This window comes from Petromyzon marinus, chromosome 51, assembly GCF_048934315.1.
Source record: "Petromyzon marinus isolate PM22_M1 ecotype Great Lakes invasive population chromosome 51, UKy_Petmar_22M1.pri1.0, whole genome shotgun sequence".
Taxonomy (NCBI): Eukaryota; Metazoa; Chordata; class Hyperoartia; order Petromyzontiformes; family Petromyzontidae; genus Petromyzon; species Petromyzon marinus.
Window position 1 is genome coordinate 11,149,722 of NC_133717.1, and position 27,181 is coordinate 11,176,902.

Genomic DNA, 27,181 nt, shown 5'->3' on the forward strand with positions numbered 1-27,181 from the left:
TGCTCTTCCACTCCCCCCTATCCTCCCCACTCACCACCCACCTCTGCCCATCGAGAAAAAGCCAATGATCCTGTTTGGCAATGTGAGAGGACATTTTAAAGGCTGATACCTGGGGGGGGGGGGTGGAAGGGGGGGCTGTTTGCTTAGCAGCACCTGAGCTTATCCGGCTGACCGCGTCGGTGGCCCGTACGTCAGAGGCACACGACCACACCTGCCGCTCGGCTCCCAAACGTAAAACCCGCTGGGCTGAATAGGGGCCGACACAAAGAGGTGACATTTGATTCGGTAAAAAAAAATCGTGTTGTTGTTGCTGTGTTTACATGCTGCTGCGGCACAAGGCGAGGCAGGTTTGTTGTAACGCGGCTTGTCAAAAAAATAAAAACTGCGCACGTACACACACGCGCACGCGCTTGTACGCACGCACGCACGCGCTTGTACGCAGATTGAGAGGACGGCAATACGAGCTCCTCGATTAACACGCACGTCCCAGTGTCCGGTAAAAAAATACCGAAAAAAGCTACTCATGAGATGGCTAGACCAGGGGCTGTTATATAATAAATGCACGTGTTTTGTCAGTCTAGTGTATTGATCGTTGTGCCCAGTAAACGTGCAATGTTGGCCAACGTTGCACGTTTAATTCGGTGTAGAATCCAAATCGGTGTTTAATAATAATAACAAAACTCACGAACAAAATTGATATATGCTGGAATATGGTGCAGTATGAACATGTTGGCAAATTATTACAAGCGTAATGCTTTCAATGGGTATGTTATAACATTGAAAATGTCTCAAAAGAGACGATAAAGTAGAGCGAAAATGTTGATGTCCTGGCAAAATGCTCGTTGGTCTGTTGCATTGTCAATAAATAGGTGACAAAGTAAACATGAAGCTAAATATTGAAAGAAGTCAAACTTTTAATCGTATATATTTTTTCATCAGGAGTGCATCAGAACAAATTAAACAAAAACCTTCTAAATAAGGGGCATTGCCCAGAACAATGGCTCATTATCTTTTTGTTGTTGTTATTGTAAGGCTGCGTTCATGACAAATGTGAGATTTATATATAATATACAAAGTTGTCTCAAGTGCTGATTGATCACCACCTCGGCTCTGGAGAGAATCCGGGCTCGAGGCATAGGCCCTCCGTGTGTGCCGTGCCGCTCAATCTGTTCGGCAAGGCCCGGCTCTTAATCTGGGTGGCTTTGGCTTCAGTTAGGCTCGGCTCAGGAAACAATTTTACCTACCTTCTCAACTTACGCCCTGCCTTTCACTGCCCGTCCGGGACGTAGCTCTGGAGCCCGTCTCTAATTTCAAACGACCCAGGCCCCAAATCCTCATTTGCCTTTCGAGTCGAGCAGCGGCACGGCACCCCCCACGCCCCCGTGTCTCTCGGCTACGGCGAGGCGTGGGTCGATCTAAAAAGCGAGAGAACAATCGGATGTGGATTATCCCACACACATCATCCACAATGGTGCAGCGTGAGTAGGTACCACAACAACAAAAAAAGAGATCAGAGCGTATAATGGGGAAGAATATCTCGGCATACTGGAATAAAGTACAACTGCATGTATACACATTGTCTAAAGTGGGCGCATTACTATTGTACAACTGACAAAAACTGGTACTTTGAATGCCGCGGGGAGGCTTACAGATTTCCCAGGACAGCTGCCTCGGGTAAACCAGCACAGGTGTAAAACGGCAGAATCCAGGATTGTGCAACAGCACAGCGTCAGGGCCTCCATAATGCTTCAAGACGTCTCCGATGGGCCCAAGAGACAGCATGCCTTCTCGCAAGAGCATAATCAAGCACCCAGGAGCCACATCAGGCTTTTAACCCATCGCAACAAGCAGTGAACGCGCTACCGTTTGGCCATGTCGCCACACAGATAAGAGTCAACGCATTCCTTGCAGGTGTTTTGCATGTGTGTTTGTACTTCTTTCGCACCGTATGTCGCCAACCGTGCTAATCGGAGGGGCCTGCACTCTGGTGGTTGAATGCATCCTGGGTGGAGACGAAATAGACAAGTCTGGTAGAAAGATGAATTCCTGCAGTCACGAAAGTTTTAAGCCAAAATTGAAGTCTGGTAGAGTGAATCCTCAACATGGGTGGAGGAATCAATGGGGGGAAGACTAGCCATGGCAGTCGTGATATGAGTGGTAAGGAAAGGGCTGAAATGCTGGCGAGCGTGTGACTGGAGTGACTGGTGCCAAATGATCTCCCCTGCCATTATCCACAGCAGCGGTACCGTGCCAGGTGCAGCAGACCTGACGCTGCACAGATGGAAAATAAAAAAAATCTCCAGTGCGCGACTGTGGTCATCCAAGACAGACCGTACGATGTACAGCGACGCAATGCCCGAGCCACACACGACGACGGAGACATCGCAGCGATGATTCTGGCTGGCCAAGCCAGATGCGGTTGTCTGGACTTGACCACCTGAATGTGAAATTGTAGTCGTGGCTCTGCCATCTACATCAGCAGCAGCCGTACGAAATAAGAAGCGGTACCGATTACACCTCTGGCATTTCAGGCTAAATGGACTCTCAGAGAAGGCATAATGAAGACGTTCAAGCAAAACCCAAAACCCTGTGTTGGCCAAGCGCATGGAGCGTGCACAGACGCACTGACCACCGGGTCACCCACATGTTGCGGATTAACACGGAGAGGGAATGCCTCCAGTCTGCGCTGCTACTGCATCTGGCTCTTTGTGGGCCTTCAGCAGATATTATTTTTGTGGAGCCCCCCCCCCTTCCCTGCCCTTTCAATGAAAAATAAATAAATTCTGGTGAGAGGACAGAAGAGATATAGACGAGAGATAGAGATGCAGTGAGATAATACAAATGCCGACGAAAATAGAGATGCAGTGAGATGAGAGATGCAGTCAAAATAATAGATGAGAGAGATTGGTTGGCGCTGTGAATAGATGATAGAGACTGGTTGGCGCTGTATGTGAATAGGCATACGGCGCTAATTGTGATCTGAAATCTAGCTGATATTTGGTGCATCTGTATTTTTGGTATGAATATAAGGACCCTCCCGAGCTGCGGGGGTGACCATCCGCTTCTATTTAACTCGCTCGTGCCTGGTGCCGCTTCCGCCTTAAGTTCGACCCCCAGGGTATGTGAATTTGCGAAATATAAACCCATCATTCCCAGCATGCGCGACAGCTATCGGGCTTGCGGGAGAGACACTGTTATTGCATTGCTCCGGGAGACGGATGATGGAGGAGATGCGGGGTCATTCGCGACAGAGGCCTGCGTCCTTCAGATCTCAAGATACATCCTGAGGGGAGAAAAAAGCGATCTCCCATGCCGTCTTAAGAAAACAAGAAAGATGGGGCACTTTCCCCCCATACTGAGTGAGAGAGACCCCACGAGAGTGACACAATTTGTCGGTCAAACATAGTCGGTAGCAAGGCCGTAATAATATTGGGGGGGGGGGGGGAGACACATCCACCCCCAATATTCAAATATGCTCAAAATGTCCCCCCCAATATATTGCTATAAAATAGATTTCTGTTCATATGATTGTGGTTATGGTTGTACTTGATTAATCCCTAATCTCTGCCATTACATACAATGAAACAAGAGAAGGTAAAACATAAAATAAAACACGGAGCAATGTAATACAATACACTATTAGACATTATTGTAAAAAAATAATAATTAAAAGTCCATCTTATGTGAGATGAGAGGGGAGAGGCAGGAGAGTGCGTGGAGGGTAGTGGAGTGAGATGAGAGAGGTGAGAGGTAGTGGAGTGCGTGGAGGGGGAGTCGAGTAAGATGGGCAGGGAGAGGTAGGAGAGTGCGTGGAGGGGAGTAGAGTGAGATGAGAGAGGTGAGAGGTAGTGGAGTGCGTGGTGGGTAGTGGAGTGAGATGGGCAGGGAGAGGTAGGAGAGTGTGTGGAGGGGGGGCAGAGTGAGATGGGCAGGGAGAGGTAGGAGAGTGTGTGGAGGGGGGGCAGAGTGAGTTGAGCAGGGAGAGGAAGGAGCGTGCGTGGAGGGGGGCAGAGTGAGTTGGGCAGGGAGAGGTAGGGGAGTGCGTGGTGGGGAGTCGTGGAGTGAGATGAGTGGGGAGAGGAAGGGAAGGAGGCACGTCAGCACACTGGTGGCTGCACGATCACCACTACCAAGTGTTCTCCGTGCGCACCCATCGTAAGACAATATTGTTTTCTGTGCAACACATGCACGCGTTGGGGGATGTCCACGTTGCGACAACAGCCCTTGCGTCTACGCGATCGCGAGACACTGTTTGGCTTTCTGTTCAAAGCCTTCAACAACGTGGCGTCTCGCTAAGGCTGACACTGACGTCTCCAACGCGCCCCGGTTCGGTCCCCCCACAACTGCTGCTACCGTGCAGCGGCAGCGGCGGCGGCGGCGTCACTGGCTCGTCTGGATTAATCCTTCGGGGAGGAAGAGGGTAAAAAGGGGGTGCCGGCCGCGCTTTCTTCTCGGCCCAAGTGTCTCCGCGGCTTCCTCCCCGAGGCCGGCGTGACGCCACACCCCCCCCCCCCCCCCCCGTGCTTCGGGGCTGATCTTTGGCAGCGCCGAGCGCTAATTGACCGCGAGCCATCCTTAACGCGGCTGCCCAAAATTCCCGAACCTTTCTGGGGCACCGCATTGCGAAAATGCAATCTGTAAGTCGCACACATACATACACACATACACACTCATGAATGACTTTCCTCCCTTTGTCTTTAAGGAGGGACATTGCCCCACACATTAGCTAACTACTGTTTAGATTTCTTTAGCAGTCACGTGTGTTTTTTTTTCGGGATGTACTCGTGTTATTCGGCACGGTGTCCAACGTTTCGCTCGACGTAGTGGGGGCTTCTTCAGGAACATAATTGGACAGAGATCACATTCTGCCCTCAGCTCAATGCAATTCTCAATTCAGGCCTAAAGAAGCTCCCAGCATGTGGAGCGAAACGTCAGACATCATGCGGGACAAACACGTGGTCCAACCTGAAAACACATCAGTGAGTAATACAGCACTACCGTGCATACCTAGACAGTATATATGTACTTATGTATCTTTAACTTCTTTCGCACCACACGTAGCCAACCGTGCTAATCGGAGGTGCGGTTTTATATGTAGAAAAAAGGAGCTTCATAAGCACGTAAATAAAGTGAATTTCCCGTGCGTAGTATCAGATCGTGGAATAGACACAGGGGCCGTCCATAAATGACGTCACGCGATTTTGGACGATTTTTGACCCCCCCCTCGTCACACGGCGTTACATAAAGTCAGACCCCCCTCAAATATGACGTCACAAAGCTCTACCCCCCCCCCCCCCAAAAAAAAATATATAAAACATGCTTCAAATCGCTTTAAACTATTGTCATTGTAGTGCGTATTTAATGTGGCGCTGCACTCTGATGTTGTAAGAGAAAATGTATTAAAAAGTCTATTAAATTAAGTGGAACGTGTTGTCTATATTTATTTCAATTTGCGCATTTTGATGTGACGTCACATTTCTCAAACCCCCCCTCTCGTCACACATCGTCACAAATGTCTGAACCACCCCCCACCCCCCCCCCCAGGTGCGTGACGTCATTTATGGACGGCCCCACAGCCATGCAAACTAAACACACATCCAACGTCTACCCTCCCCGCCCACCCCAAATGCCCTGGAAACGGACAATTTAGCAAAAATCACGCCTCCGTCATTGATCCCACCACTAAACACAGAACGCGCGGCACGGGCTACTTGGCCAGGCCCACCACCGCGGGACCAGGTCGCGACGTTACTGCCGAGAGGGATTCGCTGCATCACGGCGGCGTTATAAGCGGCGCGGCACCACGCTCGCGCCCGGCAGCCACCAGGCACCGTGGGTTGACGAGCAACTCGGCCAGAGGAAGGAGAAAGATTTAACAAACAAAAAAAAACCTTTGTCGCCGTGGCAACCTGGGCTGTAAGAAAGGCACGCGGCGCGGGACCTCGACGGAATGTCGGGGCCTTTTCAATCAGGCTTAGGACGGTTTAATAACAAAAAAAAGGAGACAGAAAGAAAAATAAATAATTAAAGGACAAAAAAGTGTGTGTGTGTGGGCGGTGGGCCTGCTTGCTTTTTCAAACCAATCTCTTTGGTGAGGGCTGGTCCAGAATGACTCCAATGGAAAAGTGAAGGATAAGGATGGCCTAATGATGATGTTGAACACCCTGGGTAGAGGGGGTGCCTCTGCCCCCCCCTGGTGCAGTCCCGTGGGGTCATGTGTGTGGGGGGTTATGGATGCCACATCTGAGGTACAAAACACAACCTTGCAGTGAGAACATCTCACAATGCCAGAAGTTCTGGCCGTGTTCTTTTTTCACAGGACAGCGACCTTGAAAAGAGGACGGATCCTGAGACAACAATGACAGGTGAGGAACGCTGCGGGGGGGGGGGGGCTATCAGGAAGGGGGCATGAGCTTGGACATCTCAGGCTCGTTCACTTGAAATGCAGGGCCCCTGGGTTAGTACGAAAGGGGGCTTGCATCACCACGCATACACAAATCTGACTGTCGTGAATAATGCTTCTCAAAAGCCATCCCATGTAGTCCAAATATAAGGGAACTATGAATTGCCATACATCCCATAACGTATAACCGTGTTGATATGTGTCACATACGAACTTTAGACTTCTCTGATGCCCATGTGCGTAAATGATTTATGATTAACTTATTTTTAAAAAAACACGTGAAAACAACAATACTTTAGTTTCTAACCGTATGGCCATGGTGCGGTTAACACGGTTTGCAATCGGAGGGTTTAACGTTCAAATCCTGATCAGGGGTTGAATTTAAGGGGGCGACATAACATGAATATATGTCCTGAACCCTGCCAGAATAATTTGGAATTTTCACCCCTGGCACAGGGCTGCAGACACGGAGATGACCGTGGTTGCATGCTCAATTGAGTATGAAAAAAACCCTCTTGACCATGCTCAATTGAGTATTTAAAAAAGCATTCTTGACCGTTTTTTTATTTTTTTAAAGTAATTGGTGATGTCGCTTACAGAAAATCCATGGTATCTGACTTAATGGGCTCGTGCCATTATTGGAGACACGGCACGTAGACGTAGTATTTATTGTAAATCCGGCTGCCACGTGGGCTTTTGCGCATTAACTTCACGTCATGCCATTTTATTTTCCCTTCAACGTCCGACACGCGTTGCCAACTTTCACATCTGCAAAAAAAGGCAACATCGGCTTTGCACGCATGCAGACGTTCAGAGTCGCACCTGTGTGCAACCAACACCTGCACATAATCCCGGGGCTGCTCTTGCATGAGTCGTGACACATTGATTTCCCCTGTCTCGAGTATGAAGTGTCTAGCCCGGTTTTAGTCAGTTTAATAACGTGCCACCCAAAGCGTCTCATCTCACCACCGTGGACACCTTAAGTATTCTGCTTGTCAGCGGCACAGCTGGACTCTATTAAAAGTAATATAATAAGAAACATGTTTAAATGCCTGCACGTTTGGACTGTACCTCACCTATTGCCGAGTCGTTATGTTTATTCGTTTTGAATGTTGCTCCTAAAGATTACACTGTGTAACAATTTTATTTTATTTTTTTGTTCCTGGGTAGTGTTATTTCCTAATTGGGTATGCCTCATAAGTACAGAACTGGCGATTATTCTCCACAAACTTTGTTTTGTGACCAGTACATTGATATTGTGAAATTTACCTATTTTCCAGAACATTCTAGATAGATTCAGTGCTGAGTAAACTTGGAGTAACTTCTAGAACATTCTAGAACTTTCCAGTAATATAAATAGTAGTATAAATACAGGTGCCTTAAGCCCACCAGTTCAGCTTAGTTCCAGCTGCCTAAGTGAATACATATCTGCATTTTTCTGAGATGGCATCAAGAGGCTGCAAGCATCCGGCAGACGAATTTTGCTATGTCTGCGGCCAATTTATCAAGACAAGAGCGAAAAAATACTCTGTGGAAGCATCTGCTAAGATGTGTGAGGCCTACAAGGCATATTTTGGCATGCCTGTCGGGGATCAAGACAAACCCTGGGCACCTCATTTCACCTGCAAGCAATGTAAAAAAACCTCTGGAAGGTAAGATGGACAATTGTTGCTCAGAATTTTATGTTATGAAATTTGTTAAAAAAAATTGTTAAAGTTTTTTTTTTATTTTAAAACGTTTTACAATTTTCAATGTTATTGAAATAAATATATAATATATGATAAATGTTGAGAGAATCTCTTACACATTAGTCATGGGTGAAATGAATGTATTTTTGAAGGATGGTACAGAGGGGAAAAGAACCATGAAGTTAACTATCCCAATAATTTTGCGGGAATCCACTGACCACTCAAGCAAATGATAATTCTGCATGGTGGACCCTTCCAAACGTCGGACTGGCAAGAATACACCTGCTATCACGCGCCGGTGCCACACTGCCATGAGCTCCCCGTACCCACTCCTCCAGAGAGAGAGCAGCCGTCTTTAGAAGATAGCAGCAAGTCAGAGAGTGAGGGAGACGTTGTAGATCCAGATGATAATTTCAGAGGTGGAGCTGAGGAGAGAAACCCATATTACCCCAACCAAAAAGACCTCAACGACTTGATCAGAGATACTGGTCTCACCAAGTCCAATGCCGAGCTTTTGACGTCTAGGCTCAAGCAGTGGAACTTGTTGGATGAAAGTGTGCAAGTCGCAGATCGTAGGAAGTGTCACCAACCTTTTTGCAGCTTCTTCACCCGTCAAGATGGGCTATACTTCTGCCATAATGTGACCAGTCTGTTCGAGGCAATTGAAATCGCCTGTAACCAGAATGAGTGGGGCCTCTTCATTGACAGCTCATCCAGGAGCCTCAAAGCCGTGCTGCTCCATAATGGTAACAAGTACCTGTCTCTTCCCCTGGCTCACTCGGTGCACCTCAAAGAGGATTACAACAGCATCAAGACCTTGCTGGACGCCTTGAAGTATGATGAGCACGGCTGGGAGGTCATCGGATACTTCAAAATGGTGGCATTCCTGATGGGTCTCGAAGGCGGTTTTACCAAGTTTTCCTGCTATATTTGCCGTTGGGACAGCAGGGACCCCAAGGCGCACTACCACAGGTGGGACTGGCCACAGGGGACCGAGTTCTCTGTGGGGAGGAACAACGTCAAGTGGGAGCCACTGGTGGAACCCCGGAAGGTGTTGATGCCACCACTGCACATCAAATTGGGCCTTATGAAACAATTTGTCAGAGCTGTAGATAAGGAGTCGGCAGCCTTCAAGCACTTCAAGACTTCTTCCCTAAGCTGTCTGAGGCAAAGGTCAAAGCCGGTGTCTTCGTCAGACCACAGAAAAAAAAGATCCTGGAGTGCAATGAATTCTCCAAGAAGCTCGCTAGTAAGGAGAAAGCGGCTTGGAACAGCTTTGTCGCAGTGGTTCGTGGCTTCCTGGGCAATCACAAGATCGAAAACTACGTGGAGCTGGTTGAGACTCTGGAAAAACTACGACACAATGGGCTATAGGATGTCGCTCAAAGCCCATATCCTTGATGCTCATCTTGATAAATTCAAGGAGAACATGGGAGCGTATTCGGAGGAGCAAGGCGAGCGCTTCCACCAGGATATACTGGACTTTGAACGCCGCTACCAAGGACAGTATAACGAGAACATGATGGGAGACTACATTTTGGGGCTGATTTGTGAAAGTGAAATACAGTATAATCGTAAATCTCGAAAAACTACTCATTTCTAAATCTGTTGTAGTCATTTTTGTATTACTTTAATATAACTACATTACTTTAATATAACTACATGTAGTTTTTTCTGACTTTATGTGAACGAAGACACAAATTCGCCCGTTTTCTCATTGAAAATAGGTATAAATTTCAAAATATCACTGTCCTGGTCACAAAAGCAAAGTTTTTGGGGAATAATAGACATTTTCTATACTTTATAGGCATAAGCAATTACGAAATAACACTTACTACCCAGGAACAAAATTGTGTTACGTAGTGTTATCGTGCCTTTTGTTGTATGGTTATGCATGTTATTGTTACACGCTTCGACTTTCGCGTTCATGTTGTACATGTTTAAGTCCATGTTTCTCTTGAAAAAATATATACTTTGGGTCTCAATGGCCTCTTCGTAGTAATACTAATGTTCAGTCCTTAGTCAATCCACTGCTGGATGAAGGTCTCCCCATGCTCTGTTGGTCATGGGGATGGATAATAATACTTATACACACCCCAACACTGAAGAAATCCCTGGTTTCAATCTTCCGAGAAGCTTATGGGCAACCCGAACCGCGTACACACAATTCATGGCAGTCGCAGATACTCAATGCACAAGCAGAAAATGTAAAATCTCCGGCGGTGTGCGACTGTGCATGCCCAGAACACACCGTGGAACATCTGATGGCCCAAAGTCCGATTCACAAATACAAAGGTGGCATCATCACAGCGATAAACTCCACCACTGATGACGCAGTTATCAATGTATTAACATCAGCCATACGAAACAGTGTGGAATGGTAAACAGGGACATTATTGAATGAATGAAAAAATATCCATTCACAATGTTACATATATTTCCAATACTCATTATTGGAATTCACAATGAAGTGCGTTCTTGTGTAAGAAAATAATTGTGCTGGTTTAGAACAGTAGAAAAGAACCAACACACTGACTGGCTTGCTGATATCACTCTGCACATGCATGTAAACACGGGGAGTGGTGGCACAGCAGTTTGCAAGCTGCACTCTGAATTCAGTGAACGAGCGTCTATTGACAGCCGTGGCTAACAGCAGTGGTGAGTGATATCTGAATCGGTCCTAAGCCCTTTTTTTCAAAACCCACACTGACCCGTGTGACGAAGTATGGCCAAACAACCTCGGTGGCCGATGTGGCGTGGGGGAGATCTTCAATCAGCAGTGGACTATCAAAACACTGTAAATACTCTATTATTTATACATAATTTTGACCAAAAACCTACAATGTACATTATCACATAGGCACATCTACACGCATCCAATCGTACGCATATGCAAACGCAAGGTAGACCTTGTAAAGAAACAGCTGTTGGCCTCCGAGGTTCTTGAAAAAGTGCCCCACTCTTATCTGTGTTTATTTCTCTTCGTGATAAGCATCAAGCCCTCTGGTCACTTGGTCAGCTCCGCTCCGAGAGTCCCGTCAAAGCAATGTCTGTTTCCCATAAACATTGTCCATTCTCCACCTGGGGGCCTGTGGGCCTGACGACCAATGGGGTTTTTTTGTGGGCAGCTCTTTGATAAGTTCAGAAAACATTTCATGCCAAAAGTTGCGTGTTTTTTTCTTTTTAAAGAACGGGGCGGTTTCTGGAATTGTTTTGTTAATGCGCCTTTGCGCGTGCTCGTGTGGGATAGATGTCACAAGGCAGAGCCGCTGTGCTATCCAACTGTTTGAAAAACGATTAAATTACAATGTCGCGTGAAATAGCAGTGGCAATTATCCAAGCGATTTGGGTATAACAATGCAAAGCTTTTAAGCAAATAAGACATCACTTTTTATTTCCTTTGGCAGAGGCTTGCGTTAACGTTGGGTAATCCACACTTAAAATTGCAATACAAACGAATGATATTGGCAAAAATACAGTCAGTAACCAGTGGCGTTAACTTTTAGGTGTGCAGGCGGTGCCACTGCACAAAGGGCCCTGGGGGAGCCCATGCAACACGCTACCATGTGGTTTGGGAAATTGGACAGGGGGCCCCTTTTCATTCCTTGCACCGGAGGCTATGCCAACCCACACTACACCACTGATAGCAAACATGCTGTGCGACGGAAGACAATTCTGAGAGCAGAAGGGTCCCACAAGATTATCAAGCCCACTGAGTATTTAACAATGTGAAACAATGTTCTATGACAAAAGTAATTGTGTAGGGCATGGGCAAAGATCCCAGTGCGAGTCATGTTAATCCACACTTGGTCACAAGTGTTCATTGTACAGTGATAATGCCCTGCCCCTGCATCTGCCGCTTGAAATGGGGACCCCCCCTGATGTTGCAGCCTCTTGCCGGCACTGGAATGACCCGGGAACAGCGTGTGCTTCTGGTCACAAAAGTAAAATACCAGCACACCCGAGCCGCGCTAGCGAGGGGTCCTCGCTCTACGATTGTTTTTTCCCAAGCTGACAAGAAATCTGAATCTGGCTCGCGGCCAGGACCAAGGGTGGGGTTAATCATTTAAGGCATTGGATGTGACTTCAGCGGCACGGATTTGGTTCTGCAGTATAAAAAAAAAATCTGTCGCTTCGTAAGCTGCACTCGGCTGGCTTGGCACGGTCCAGGCACGGCTCTGTTGCACAGTGGGAAAGACGTAGAAGGGAGCTCGGTGTCCCTCGGTGTGGGAATTAACCAGGATCAGTTCCGTTAGGATGGTGTCATTGAAAAAAAAAACAAGCACGGTGTCAGACGGTTCCCACCACAATATCTTGCCGATCTCGTCAAGGAGCATAAACCATCACGCGAATTCCGGTCATCGTCACAGCGGCGGCTTTTGGCTCGCTGCATCACGGGCTTTGAGATGCGCTTTCTGCGGCCGTCTGGAACGCCCTTCCTTCCGATATTAGCAAGCCACTGGAGCTTTGCACTTTTAAATCATCTAGATTGAAAACGAATTTCTTTAGAACTGATTTTTTTTTTTTGCACACAGCGTTGGTGTACGGTGCTTTTTTTCAATAATATTTTTGCTGTTTTTTCAGGGATTTTCTGTTTGCACAGTCACATAGTCACTTTTAAGATGTTTTCTTGTTCGTGTTTTTGTTTTTGTGTTTGTTGTGGTTGCACCCGATTCAAGAGCCGATTGGCTCACAGGGCTATACTAAAGTAAATAAACTGAAACTGTACATGCATACGTATAGTGGTGTAGCTATCGAAGTGCGGGTGGTACCACTGCACCAGTGACTACAGGTCACAGGTGCCCAGGTGCTGGGCCACAAAGGGGGGAGAAAGTGGGCAGGGCAACCATTTCATCAGATGTACCCGGGTCCATAGCAGCCACGCTATGCCACTGGTTTCTACTGGTTGTGGAACTTAGGCATTTGTGGGGCGCTACAGTTTCAAAGTGGAGGCTTGGATGCCGTCACCCTGGTTATGTCAATGTGGCAGATGGAACAGACGTGTACTGGAATTCCAATTCAGTGATGCTTTTTTTATTTGTGCTGTTTACTTCGTGTCTTAGGTCAGGGGTCGTCAACCAAAATAACAACAATCGCTATTTTTTTCGAATATGGCAAAAGTGTCCATGTGTTAAGAGCCTCAATGTGAACACGAGACGGTGGTCCTTAATAAATAACGTCGCGGAGCAGTCCTTAAAGAGCCGCATTCGGCTCCAGGGCTGCAGATTTCTGGTGCCTGACCGTGGTAAACTGGACTCCCGTAAAGCTTTCGTGACTGCAGGGATTCATATTCTTGGTTCTTTCGGTAAAGTAACGTAGAAGGGAAATAATAAAATAATAAAAAATAAAACAATCGAAACGTCGTGAGAATTGTATCGTTTTATTTTATTTATTTTATTATTTCCCTTCTACGTGACTTTACCGAAAGAACCAAGAATATGGACTCCCATAGTAAACTGGACTCTCATGGTAAACTGGACTCCCATGGTAAACTGGACTCCCATGGTAAACTGGACTCCCATGGTCAACTGGACTCCCATGGTAAACTGGACTCCCATGGTCAACTGGACTCTCATGGTCAACTGGACTCCCATGGTAAACTGGACTCCCATGGTAAACTGGACTCCCATGGTCAACTGGACTCCCATGGTAAACTGGACTCCCATGGTCAACTGGACTCCCATGGTAAACTGGACTCCCATAGTAAATTTGACTCCCATGGTAAACCGGACTCCCATAGTAAACTGGACTCCCATAGTAAACTGGACTCCCATAGTAAACTAGACTCCCATGGTCAACTGGACTCCCATAGTCAACTGGACCCCCATGGTAAACTGGACTCCCATGGTCAGGGGTCGATAACCAAAATAACAAGAGACATTTTTGTTTTTCGAATTCGGTAAACAAAACTATTTCAAGAGCTATCGATAATAGAGGGTTTTGGGTTAGATCGCGTAATACAAATGTGTCGTTAAACCCACCACCACCCGACACAGCCAATAAGTAAAGTTTGTCATGTAAACAAAACATGCCAATTCGTTACGAGTGTAGCACACCGGTGTGTTGGAGAGTAAACCCACAGCATTTACACATTTTCAAGAGCTGCAATGCATGTAGTGAATACGAGACGGTGGTCCTTAATAAATGGCATCACGGAGCAGTCCATGTGGCTACCGAGCCGACCTCTGAATTCGGCAAATATAAAATGGATATGATAAGTAGAAATGTCTATGTTCTTTAAAAACAAAAAACCTATTTCATTGAGGACCATGAAAAAAGGTGTAATTTAAAACTAAATACATTCATTTAAGATGCAGTGCAGAGCAAGAAGGATACATTGTCTTCACGTGGCGACTTCCATGCACACTCAGCTCGAATCAGGAAGCGTGCTGTGAAAACAATGGATAAATCACAGGACGCTGACGTTAAGCGGGGAAAAATAATGTTTTTTTTGGGAGGAAAAATAATTCCGCTTTGGTAAACAATGATGTTACTGTTTAACACGTAGTCGGCTTTCGCGACCAATATCATTCATAATAGAGTTGTTTTGGGTTAGATCGCATAGATATAAAAGTGTCGTTAAAACTCGCCACCACTCGACACAGCCAACTAGTAAGGTTTGTCACGTAAACAGAACATGCCAATTCGTTATTAGTACAGCACACCGTACGTTTATTACCATATGAATAACCCAACCGGTAATGGATACCCATTGTGATATATGCGTTCATTAATGCATCCCACCCCCCTCTTTCGCACATGGAGGGTTCACAAGTGACGTCATCACATCTATCCCTCAATTTAAAGAACGAAACAGGAGGATTTCTCCACAAATCTGGCTGTCCGCCTGATAATGCTCGTTGTAATTACTGGCGAAACGTCGTACTTAGATTGTAAATGTTCTGGCTTGGCTCGCCAACACACCGGTGTGCTGTACTAGTGACGAATTGGCACGTTCTGTTTACTAATCGGCAGTGTCGGGTGGTGGCGGGTTTAACGGCACATTTATATTTACGCGACCTAACCCCCCCAAAAAACGGTATTATGAATGATGCTACTGAACTTACATAAGAACAGTGCACTATGAACACGCCAATTGGAGTTCAATGCCCAGCCATGGCTAACACGAAAAAGGTGTGACATATATTCTTGGTTCTTTCGGTAAAGTCACGTTGAAGGTAAACAATAAAATAATAAAAATATAAAACAATAAAATTCTCACGACGTTTAGACTGCAGCACAAGCAATCATCATCAGGTGTGAAAACCACAGCAAGAAATTTTGAAAAAAGTGGCGATTTTTTTTTATTGTTTCCCTTCTACGTGACTTTACCAAAAGAACCAACAATATGAATCCCTGCAGTCACGAAAGCTCTAAATCAGAGGCGTGATATCTTAACCGGTGCCGCGGTCTCTCGCTTCGCCAACCTGCACAGGCCAGTGTGCGTTGAAGTATGGTCCAAACAATTCCCACGACCCGGTGTTGTCCTCATCACTCACGATCGATGGCCATCACAGAGGCTTTCCATCTGTCACCGACTCACGGAGAGTCCGGTCCAGCTGCTCACGCTGTCCAGCTGACTGATGCGTTTCATTTCTCTAGCCTACCATATAATCCCTTGTATGTATGAATGTAGAACTTCTTTCGCACCATACAAAGCCAACTGGGCTAATCGGAGGTGTTGATCCCTTGGAGCACACTATTTATTGGTTCATAATTAGTTTTTGTTGGGTTATATAATTGTAATAAAGGTTTTTGGGTTAGATCGCGTTATTTATAAATGTGTCGAAACCCTCAACCACCCGACACGGCCAATCAGCAAAATAAAGTGTCACGTTGACAAAAGACAAAATAGTTCACTACTTTAGCCCACCGGTCTGTTGAAGAGTGAATCCACAACATTTACAGTTTGAATACGACGTTTCGCTGGTAATTACATCCAGCATCATCGGGTGGTGGAGGGTTACGACACATTTATAAATAACGCGATCTAACCCAAAAACCTTTATTATGAATAATATTGGTCGCGAAAGCCTACGTGTTAAACTTATATAATTGTGTAGGTACAATGTTTTTTTTACTATAAACCTCCACCACCTGACATGGGTAAATATGCCAATAGATTGGGGTTTTTCAGCAAATCCAGAATTACAATAAGCATCATCAGGTATTAACAAAAGATCTGCTCTCGTGTGGAAAGCAGAGCAAATCAAATAAATCGGCATATTTGCCCATTTGAGAACTTGATTTCATTGGCTCTGTTGCGTGCTGGAGAGTTATGGTTAAATTTCGACATAATACTTTCACGATTCAACCCAAGAGAAACTCATAACGAATCATAGTTTTGGGTCGTAAAGCCTCCATATAAAATTCCATTATTTATTTTTATACGTTTTCTAGTGTATTGTGTTTGTTGTATCACCTCCGATTAGCACGGGTGGCTACGTACTGTGCGAAAAAAGTTCAACATATATACTGTACATACCACAAGTAATTATTTATGGAGTCCGTGCTGCATCTGTACCATGCTTGCATAGCTCGATGGTTTATTGGTATAAGACTCGTCTGTGGCCGATTGAGTTTTTTGTTGATAGCTTACGTGCCAGTTTTTCTTTTACAGTTCGGCTCCATGAAAAGTAAAAAAAAAAACTTCTGAATCATTTGAAGTTGAACCGAGGTTGGCAGAGTGCATCGCTTTAGTTTTTGGGGGGTTCTTTCCCCTTAAGGGGAAGTCATCTTGCGCTTCTGTGTCTTGTGTTTATTGGGGTGCTGTAACATTGTTTTGCACTGCAAACAAAGTGTCTCAATAGCAATAATAACCGCGCTATTGATTACAAAGGTAATGTTAAATCGGGCATGGCATTGTGAAATCAGAGTACACGTAGGAATGTGATTAATTGCAGCTACCATGGACCAGTGGTGTAAAGCATGGCACCGTCTTCATTAAACAGAGGAGAGAGAATGACAGCTCACGATGACGATATTGGTGATGATTAGCTGTCACTAACGTTCTTGTTTTTGAAGGTTTCATCACTTCATGCCTGTTAACTGATCGCGAATAACTATTGCCACTGCTCGGAAGGCCTGAATGTGAAGGGAACAAGAGGAACACTGTTAACCACAACTCCACTCTCTTATTCTTGGTTCTTTCGGTAAAGTCACGTTGAAGGGAAACAATAAATAATAAAAATATAAAACAATAAAATTCTCACGACGTTTTGACTGTAACACAAACAGTCATCATCGGCAGAAACATCGGCAAGAAACATTTGGATTATGATTCTTGCCGTTGGTTTTCACACCTGATGATGACTGTTTGTGTTACAGTCAAAACGTCGTGAGAATTTTATTGTTTTATATATATTTTATTATTTTATTGTTTCCCTTCAACGTGACTTTACCAAAAGAACCAATAATATGAATCACAATCACTGCAGTCACGAAAGTTTTAAATAAAAATCCACTCTCTCTATTAACACCTTCATCGGTGCAGTTTGTTGCTGGTCGCTTGATGTTTTGTTTGGGCCTGTCCTAAGAAACTATATATTTTTTCCAATTCACTGCTTTGTTCAATGAGAGTGTATATTCAATGACTTTTTTTTTTAAAATGTGAAAGATAATGCTCACCGTCCTTCCACAAAACCCATCTTAAACAAGACATAGCTGACAACATGTTGTCAAATACATGCAATTGGGATGGAATACGAGCTACACGTGACACATTCCATCCAGACAGCTGGACATCAACGGGCACCGTAATAATAATAATACGGAGCATTACAGTAAAAACTCAGCACGGTTTCGTCAATAGCATGTTATGTACGTGATAAGAAGGCACATTTCCCGAAAGGTCGCCTATTATATTTTCATTATTTAAAGGCCACAGGTGTTGTTATTGACGTATGTGTTGAGTTGTTGTTAATTGTGCGTTTGCGCCAGTGCCAATACAGCAGCATCAAATAATTTATAAATGAACGTACATTAGCAGGCTTTACGACAGCAATTATTTTTGGAACTACTCTACTTTGATATGAATAAAATATGGACATTTTGAGTCAAATGCAATCTCTTATTTTCCTAAAGTAATCCGCGATGGCTAAGGACATTTTGCTGCGCTTATGCAAACATGTTGGCTTACATCACCAAAGTATGAAAAAACAAGAATAGTTTTTTTTGCTCTATCTGGAAATAAAACAGCAGGTGTTTAGATGTTCAAACACCAAACGAACTTTATGGCGGGACCCCGGGGTCCCGAATAAACGGAAGTCAAAATCGAAATTAATTTATTTTTAGCGACTCCGTCCCACCGCGCACATAAACGCCGCGTCCCACCTGGCGCGGATCATTCTGTTATGTCATGTCGTGTCCAAGCAGCAGCAGCGAGGACGAATACGCAGAAGAAACAAAACTTTTAAACTTTGATCAGCGCATCGTGTAGAGCTCGTCGAGAGGAATAGATCGCCGCGTCGTTCGCCTTCAACAGACATTAAATTTCGTCGCAACGCAGTTTACGCGAGAGCCGGGATGCCTGTGGGACCCCGGGATGCCGCCATGAAGTTTAAATAGAAACCTTATTATTTTATTCTCATTCTACGTGACTTTACCGAAAGAGCCAAAGAAGATGAATCCTTGCAGTCACGAAAGCTTTAAATAGAAACCTTCTGCAAGCAATCACGTCTGAATTAACCACACGTACTTGTGGTGAACGTGCAAACAAAACATGATCTGATAACACGTGCATTGTCTTTGAAACATGCATCACCAAACACCATGCATACTGTTGATGAATTATCATGCATGTTGCCCGTACGATTGGTTTTATTTTATATGTACGGTACAAACATGACTGACAGTGTCACTCAAACTTCCAATGGGGTGGGAGGGGGGGGGGCTGTGCTCATCCCCATTGAACCAGCGGTGGAAATTCCACATTACCATGGCAGGGTGCAATATTGATACCTGCAATTTTTACGGGGCTCTCGCATGGGTCCATAAAATATTCATGCAGGTACCTGTTTACAGTTGTTGTTGTTGTTGGTGAAACCAATGAATATTTTGACTGCATTAAATTACAACTTCAAGTCCATAGCATTGGCACCGTTTATTGGTTCATGTGGTGGAGCGGTGGTGCAGTGGTTAGCGCCCTTGCACGAGCCGCCGGCTAAACATTAGCGGTGAGTGAAATCTGAACCGGCACTCCACTTCTCCCTCCTTTACCAACCTATACCGACCATCGTGGTGAAGTATGGTCAAAACCAATGCGGCGTTGGGGGGGGGGGGGGAGAGCCAACCCCGAACGCCGTTCGTCTACGCGGGTTGAACGTGGGATGGAGGCATAGAAGTGCAGTACAACAATCGATTGTTGTTGTTGTTTGCACTTCCCTATGCAACCACGCAACATTCGATAAGCATCGAACAACAAACACCGCGCCCTGGGGCAATGCTTTATCAAGCCAACGAGTGCGCAACCCATCGCACGATAAACCGATACTCGGAGAAGCCCACAGCACATCTCCCCCATATATGGTCAAAGCTTCCGCCCAGGAACCCCGCCCCCCTCGGTTATAACCCCGCCCTCCTCGGTTATAACCCCGCCCTCTTTAGTTATAACTCTGTCCTCCCCTCCCAAGCTACAACCCCGCCCCCCCTCAGTTTTAACCCCGCCCCCTGAGTTACAACCTCGGCCCCCACCAGTCATAAAACCCCGCCCCTTATTACTATAACCACGCCCCCTACGTTATAACCACGCCCCTCCCCCCCGTTACCCCTCCCCGCCCCCACCCCCTACAGCGCTTGTCAATTCCGCCCCCCCCCCCGCCGCATGAGCCACTGCAGCAGCGGTGGTGGGGGTGTAGCAGTGGGTCCGGCGGCGGTGGTGGTGGCTGTGCGCGCGCGTGTGGCAACGCTGCGTGGTGGCGAACGACTCGGGCAGCGAAGGGGTTTGTTTTTTAAAAAGCGAGAGAGAAGGGAAAGACGAGGCAGCGGATGGGGGACAACGCAGAAGAGTAGAGCGAGAGACGTCCAACGAAAGAGTCGAAGAGGGATTTGGCTTCCAAGGGACGAACTTCTTCTTTGGGTCACCGCCGCATGACAAGGTTCGAGTGCTGCTTCGCATGCGGGTGTGTTTTCTTTTGGTTACTTTTGCAAGGAGTGTGACTTCTCAATGTGCTGCATCTTGGAGGGGGTGTCCGTGGCAGCGGCGGTGGTGGCCGGCTAACCCTGGAGGCGCGGATTTAAAAAGCAACCCCCCCCCCCCACGACTCCCCTTCTTGCGCGTGCGAAGATCGACCACTGCAAGAGTCGCCACTCCGCGCGTCCACCACCTTTGCGTGTCGATCGCAGACAGACGGAGGAGGGCAGTGGGGGGAGAGGGCACGGGAGCGGACAGCCTCCGACGAGCTTGGGAGGAAGCGATAAGAGCCGCACTCATCGCCGCTCGCGGTTCAAGATACGCCGGGGACCCAACGAGGAGTTTGGAAGGGAATTATCCATCACTGTGATGGGGCGATTGCTCCGTCATTCCATCGCCTCCCTTCTTCTGCTGGGGTTGCTGGCCAGCGTCACTCGCACGGGTGAGTGAGCGACCTGAGCGAAGCGGAGAGTCGCGTGTGCGTCTGTGTGACTTTACGGATGTTGGACCTCTTTCGCACCGTACGTAGTGGGCAACCGTGCTGATCGGAGGTGCGGGGCGGGGGGGGTAAACACAACTAAACGCACACAGCGGTTCTAAATAAATGTTGTTTTCAACTTAAAGCTAAGCGGGACTTGGGTCGGATAGTGCATATACATACAGGGACTTGGGTCGGATAGTGCATATACATACAGGGACTTGGGTCGGATAGTGCATATACATACAGGGACTTGGGTCGGATAGTGCATATACATACAGGGACTTGGGTCGGATAGTGCATATACATACAGGGACTTGGGTCGGATAGTGCATATACATACAGGGACTTGGGTCGGATAGTGCATATACATACAGGGACTTGGGTCGGATAGTGCATATACATACAGGGACTTGGGTCGGATAGTGCATATACATACAGGGACTTGGGTCGGATAGTGCATATACATACAGGGACTTGGGTCGGATAGTGCATATACATACAGGGACTTGGGTCGGATAGTGCATATACATACAGGGACTTGGGTCGGATAGTGCATATACATACAGGGACTTGGGTCGGATAGTGCATATACATACAGGGACTTGGGTCGGATAGTGCATATACATACAGGGACTTGGGTCGGATAGTGCATATACATACAGGGACTTGGGTCGGATAGTGCATATACATACAGGGACTTGGGTCGGATAGTGCATATACATACAGGGACTTGGGTCGGATAGTGCATATACATACAGGGACTTGGGTCGGATAGTGCATATACATACAGGGACTTGGGTCGGATAGTGCATATACATACAGGGACTTGGGTCGGATAGTGCATATACATACAGGGACTTGGGTCGGATAGTGCATATACATACAGGGACTTGGGTCGGATAGTGCATATACATACAGGGACTTGGGTCGGATAGTGCATATACATACAGGGACTTGGGTCGGATAGTGCATATACATACAGGGACTTGGGTCGGATAGTGCATATACATACAGGGACTTGGGTCGGATAGTGCATATACATACAGGGACTTGGGTCGGATAGTGCATATACATACAGGGACTTGGGTCGGATAGTGCATATACATACAGGGACTTGGGTCGGATAGTGCATATACATACAGGGACTTGGGTCGGATAGTGCATATACATACAGGGACTTGGGTCGGATAGTGCATATACATACAGGGACTTGGGTCGGATAGTGCATATACATACAGGGACTTGGGTCGGATAGTGCATATACATACAGGGACTTGGGTCGGATAGTGCATATACATACAGGGACTTGGGTCGGATAGTGCATATACATACAGGGACTTGGGTCGGATAGTGCATATACATACAGGGACTTGGGTCGGATAGTGCATATACATACAGGGACTTGGGTCGGATAGTGCATATACATACAGGGACTTGGGTCGGATAGTGCATATACATACAGGGACTTGGGTCGGATAGTGCATATACATACAGGGACTTGGGTCGGATAGTGCATATACATACAGGGACTTGGGTCGGATAGTGCATATACATACAGGGACTTGGGTCGGATAGTGCATATACATACAGGGACTTGGGTCGGATAGTGCATATACATACAGGGACTTGGGTCGGATAGTGCATATACATACAGGGACTTGGGTCGGATAGTGCATATACATACAGGGACTTGGGTCGGATAGTGCATATACATACAGGGACTTGGGTCGGATAGTGCATATACATACAGGGACTTGGGTCGGATAGTGCATATACATACAGGGACTTGGGTCGGATAGTGCATATACATACAGGGACTTGGGTCGGATAGTGCATATACATACAGGGACTTGGGTCGGATAGTGCATATACATACAGGGACTTGGGTCGGATAGTGCATATACATACAGGGACTTGGGTCGGATAGTGCATATACATACAGGGACTTGGGTCGGATAGTGCATATACATACAGGGACTTGGGTCGGATAGTGCATATACATACAGGGACTTGGGTCGGATAGTGCATATACATACAGGGACTTGGGTCGGATAGTGCATATACATACAGGGACTTGGGTCGGATAGTGCATATACATACAGGGACTTGGGTCGGATAGTGCATATACATACAGGGACTTGGGTCGGATAGTGCATATACATACAGGGACTTGGGTCGGATAGTGCATATACATACAGGGACTTGGGTCGGATAGTGCATATACATACAGGGACTTGGGTCGGATAGTGCATATACATACAGGGACTTGGGTCGGATAGTGCATATACATACAGGGACTTGGGTCGGATAGTGCATATACATACAGGGACTTGGGTCGGATAGTGCATATACATACAGGGACTTGGGTCGGATAGTGCATATACATACAGGGACTTGGGTCGGATAGTGCATATACATACAGGGACTTGGGTCGGATAGTGCATATACATACAGGGACTTGGGTCGGATAGTGCATATACATACAGGGACTTGGGTCGGATAGTGCATATACATACAGGGACTTGGGTCGGATAGTGCATATACATACAGGGACTTGGGTCGGATAGTGCATATACATACAGGGACTTGGGTCGGATAGTGCATATACATACAGGGACTTGGGTCGGATAGTGCATATACATACACCGTATAGTGCATATACATACAGGTTGGCTGGGAAGTTACGCGATGGGCAGTGCAGGGACTTTGTAGCTAAGTCCAGTGTTGTACGGTACTCTGCTACAACGTCTATGGTCACCCGCCTTCATCAACCCTACACTGACCAGCGCGGTGAAGTACGGTCAAACAAACATCCCTTAGAATCCACGCGGTGCGGAGCGGCCCTCAATACAGCTGTGGATTGACAAGGGCCGATTACGTGTGCGTGGATTGTGATGGGCCCCCTTTGCCAAGTGTCTTTGGTGAGTCCCAATCTGAAGCCATCTCGCAATACAAGAAGCGGCCAGCAGTGGGCGGTATAGCAGTGGATTCTTGAATATGTCAGTGCGGCGCTTAAAGCGCTTTATCCACATCTTGTGTGTGTGTGTTGTTTGTTTCTCTGGGCACTTCGGTTTTCTCTCACGATGAGCACGGTTGGCCACGTACGGTGCAAAATAAGTTCAACAGACATGCGTACACAAGAAGCCAAAGGCTTGTTGATATTCTCATAAAATGTTTAATATTGGCCAAACATCCCAATGCAGGACCCTCCTGAGAAAGTCGTGTGGGTCAGCGAGGCTTTACTCTCTAAATGAAGTGCATTATTGTCGTTATCAACGTACGACTCTTTTGGCGACTCTGTCCTTGGTACCACTTTCCATGACAAAGCCGTAGCGCCACCCACGTATTTGTATGGCCAATAAAGCGTGGATTATTGCGAGTGATAACCCACACGATTGGGAAGGTTATCAAAAGATTTACTTTATTGGCCATATAAAGGGATTTGGTACCACTAACGCTTAGCTGCTGCGAGTGCCGATGCATCAAATATCTTGCTCTGGGTCCATGGACTGTGCATCATCTGGACAGCACGGGACCCCCAACAGCACTCTTGTGGCTTTGGCACGGGTGTTTACATAATTGGTAAATCCTTTGCACGTGCAGTCCATCGTCATTCCACTGCTGGATGAAGGCCCTCCCCAAGCCGTGCGCGTGGTGGTCGCGGAGGGTTATTTTACCATGCTTTGAACCACTCTGCACGGTGCTAAGCCTCAAAACACTATTTCCTTTTTTTTGGCAGGGTCCTCGTTGCATCAAGACGTTTGGCCAGTTCCACGTATGAGTATTTGTACTTCGCGTGGGAGGAAACAAGAGTTGTTACCCGGTTAAATGCCACGGACTAGGAGGGGGTGCGCTCAGTTCTAAGCGTGTTTGTATTCAAGTGAATTCGAGATCGTGGGCCTTGTCTAGTAAGGTGTCTAAACTATACTTCCAGGCTGATGCTTAAAACCAAAAATCGCCTGGAGTATTTTTTGGGTGTTTTTAATCTAATACCTGTTGGAGGCTGAGGTCTGGAATGTGGTGAGACTGACAGGCTGAATGGCTGAATGTGTTTTTTCCCCCCTGGACCGTTTTTCTCCCTGTGTTTCCACTGTCTTTCTTTATAAAATGCTATATTAGTCCCCATGTACCGTAACACAACTATACGCGTGCGTGAGAGATGTGTAAAGGCATGTGTGTGTGGCTTTTCAATTAGACACCCATTGAATGAGAAGATATATAGTAGTTCCTACCTACTGCATTCATAGAGACGTGTGTGTATAAATGAATGCAGAACCCTTTGGCAAGCCACTCCTCAATGAAAGATTCCCCCCACTCTAAACTAAATGATTTAAAAATATATATATATTTTATCAGCTAAGGCCCACCGCACAACTCTTTTTCAGAAGTGACCTGGCCACAAATGATAGCTCAACTAAGTGGCTTATCACGTGGAAATGTATAGCAGCCAAATACTCTTAACGCGTGTCGTTTCTATACGTGGAGGAAGAAACCGGAGGAACCGAAGAGAAAAAAAACGAAGAAAAATCCAAATGGCCACGGGGAGAACATTCAAACTCCAAATATAGAGGTGTCAGGATCAGTATCGAACCCACGACCTCCTGTATACCAGGCAAGGTAGTTAACATCTCGCCGCCATGGCACCCACTCTGTCTGGGACGTGGGGATTGTTTGACCTTACTTCCCTACGTTGGTCAGTGTGATTTGGAGAAGTGAGGAGGGTGAGCATGCAGTGCCAGTTTAGATATCACTCACCCCTGATGTTAGCCACTACTGGGGATTGAACTCTGGTGCCTAGGTTTTCGTGTATTTCGCACAAATCATTCAAATAACGACGAGCGGCATGCCACCATTCTATACACATGAACGTATAAGGTACACTCACGTGTGCTCTGTGCCTGATGTCCCTGTATTAAGTGCACATGCTCTACCTTACAGTGTATGCCTATAATGATACACTTGGAATATACAAGTCTGTCCTGCGTTTTAATGAATACAGCTAGAAATATATGAAAGGTTTGTGTGTGTGTGTGTGCGTTATGTTTAAAGGAACTGCTCGTTGTTTAAATACTGACACTGGTAACCCGGACATCTTGAATACACACCGGAATCTATAAAAGAAAACAAATTCCACCCATTCTTGTCCACCTGTGGATGAAGTCCTCGCCACGCCATTAAGGGATTTTGTTTTGACCACCGTGGTCAGTGAAGGTTGGTGAAAAACCAGGGAGGGCAAGGCCAGTTATGATATCACTGGCCAATGATGTTAGCCATGGCCCGGGAATTGAACTTGAGTCCCTGGATTCCCAGGGCAACGTGCTAACAAATGCACCACCACTCCACCCCACGATATCCATAGCACGTCTTAACAACATTACAAGAGGTGACTGGAATTTGATTTACACCGTTCACAATTTGCTTCTGGGACATTACACTGCTTCTCTTGGAAAATGTATTATTCTTTATCAGCTGTCCAAGATCTGCATCTATTATTGTTCCGTGTTGCACACTCGTACTTGTAAATAAAACTATTTTAAACAGAGCGGTCCCGTCACATGCAGCTGTCGTTGACATTGCATCCCGTGCCTCTTCTACTGGGTGATACTTTGTGCTCAATTGGACGGCACTTAACTGTTGTTTCAAATCTTCTCGTTGCTGCATGGGTGGCTCACCTAGAAGAGAGGAGGGAGGGGGGGAGCACGAAAAAAAACGAAGTCCTCGTTGTTTTTAATTTCTCGCATTCCTGAGCTATTGCGATAGCGGTCTTTTTTCAGAGTCAATGCGCTATCACAAAAGGTCCTCTCTGACCCACCACCCACACTGCATGCCATCGCCACCGCCACTGCCGCCACCACTACCACCCCCAGATAAACGATCCGTGTGTTATCATGGCCACGGTGCTGTTCGGGCAATGCTCAACTCCTACGGTGGCCGGGGGCTGGTAGTGGAAACTCCACATTTCTATGGCTGGGTAGAGTCTTAACAACCACTGTTAACTTGGCACTGAGCATGTGTTGCAGCCTTAAGCAGGCGGTGCTGCTTTCAGGAGAATGACCCGGTGTTGATGTCACGTGGAGAATTAGCAAAACGTTTATAGTACGAGCGATGGCTGTGAGTTTCGATATCCAGTCAAGAGCTTCAGGAGATGCAGAGTGACTTTCAGAGCTGTTCCTGGGGAATGAGGAACAGCAGGAGAGAGTTCACAAAATATTCCAACGTTCAAAGTTCATGACGTCCACGCTGTTGTGGAGTGTCCTCTTTGAGTCAGCATTTGTGCGTAAGATATCTGCAGAAAATTCATGCGATGTTCTGATCATAGTTCATGACTAAGTCAACATTGCCTGGGAGTTGAACGTGTGCCACCGATGGCATGAGACCAATGCTCTTCAACTGAGTTATGTGTTCGTGGCTCAGTGAGTAGACAAATGAGTTTTCTGCCAACTTGGTTAATGCCATATTTGACATTCTCTATTCTGTAT

The 27,181-nt window shown here is 46.4% G+C and overlaps 1 protein-coding gene across 1 annotated transcript in view; it reads left to right on the plus strand.

Moving 5' to 3' along the window:
* The first annotated feature begins 19,909 nt into the window (after positions 1-19,909).
* The window catches only part of LOC116953419 (protein eva-1 homolog C-like), a 65,060-nt gene continuing 57,788 nt past the window's right edge, over positions 19,910-27,181 (plus strand). Inside the window, exon 1 of the mRNA XM_032973607.2 lies at positions 19,910-20,663. Within this exon, the coding sequence (XP_032829498.2) occupies positions 20,591-20,663 (73 nt within the window). The 5' untranslated portion in view covers positions 19,910-20,590. The remainder of the gene's footprint in view (positions 20,664-27,181) is intronic.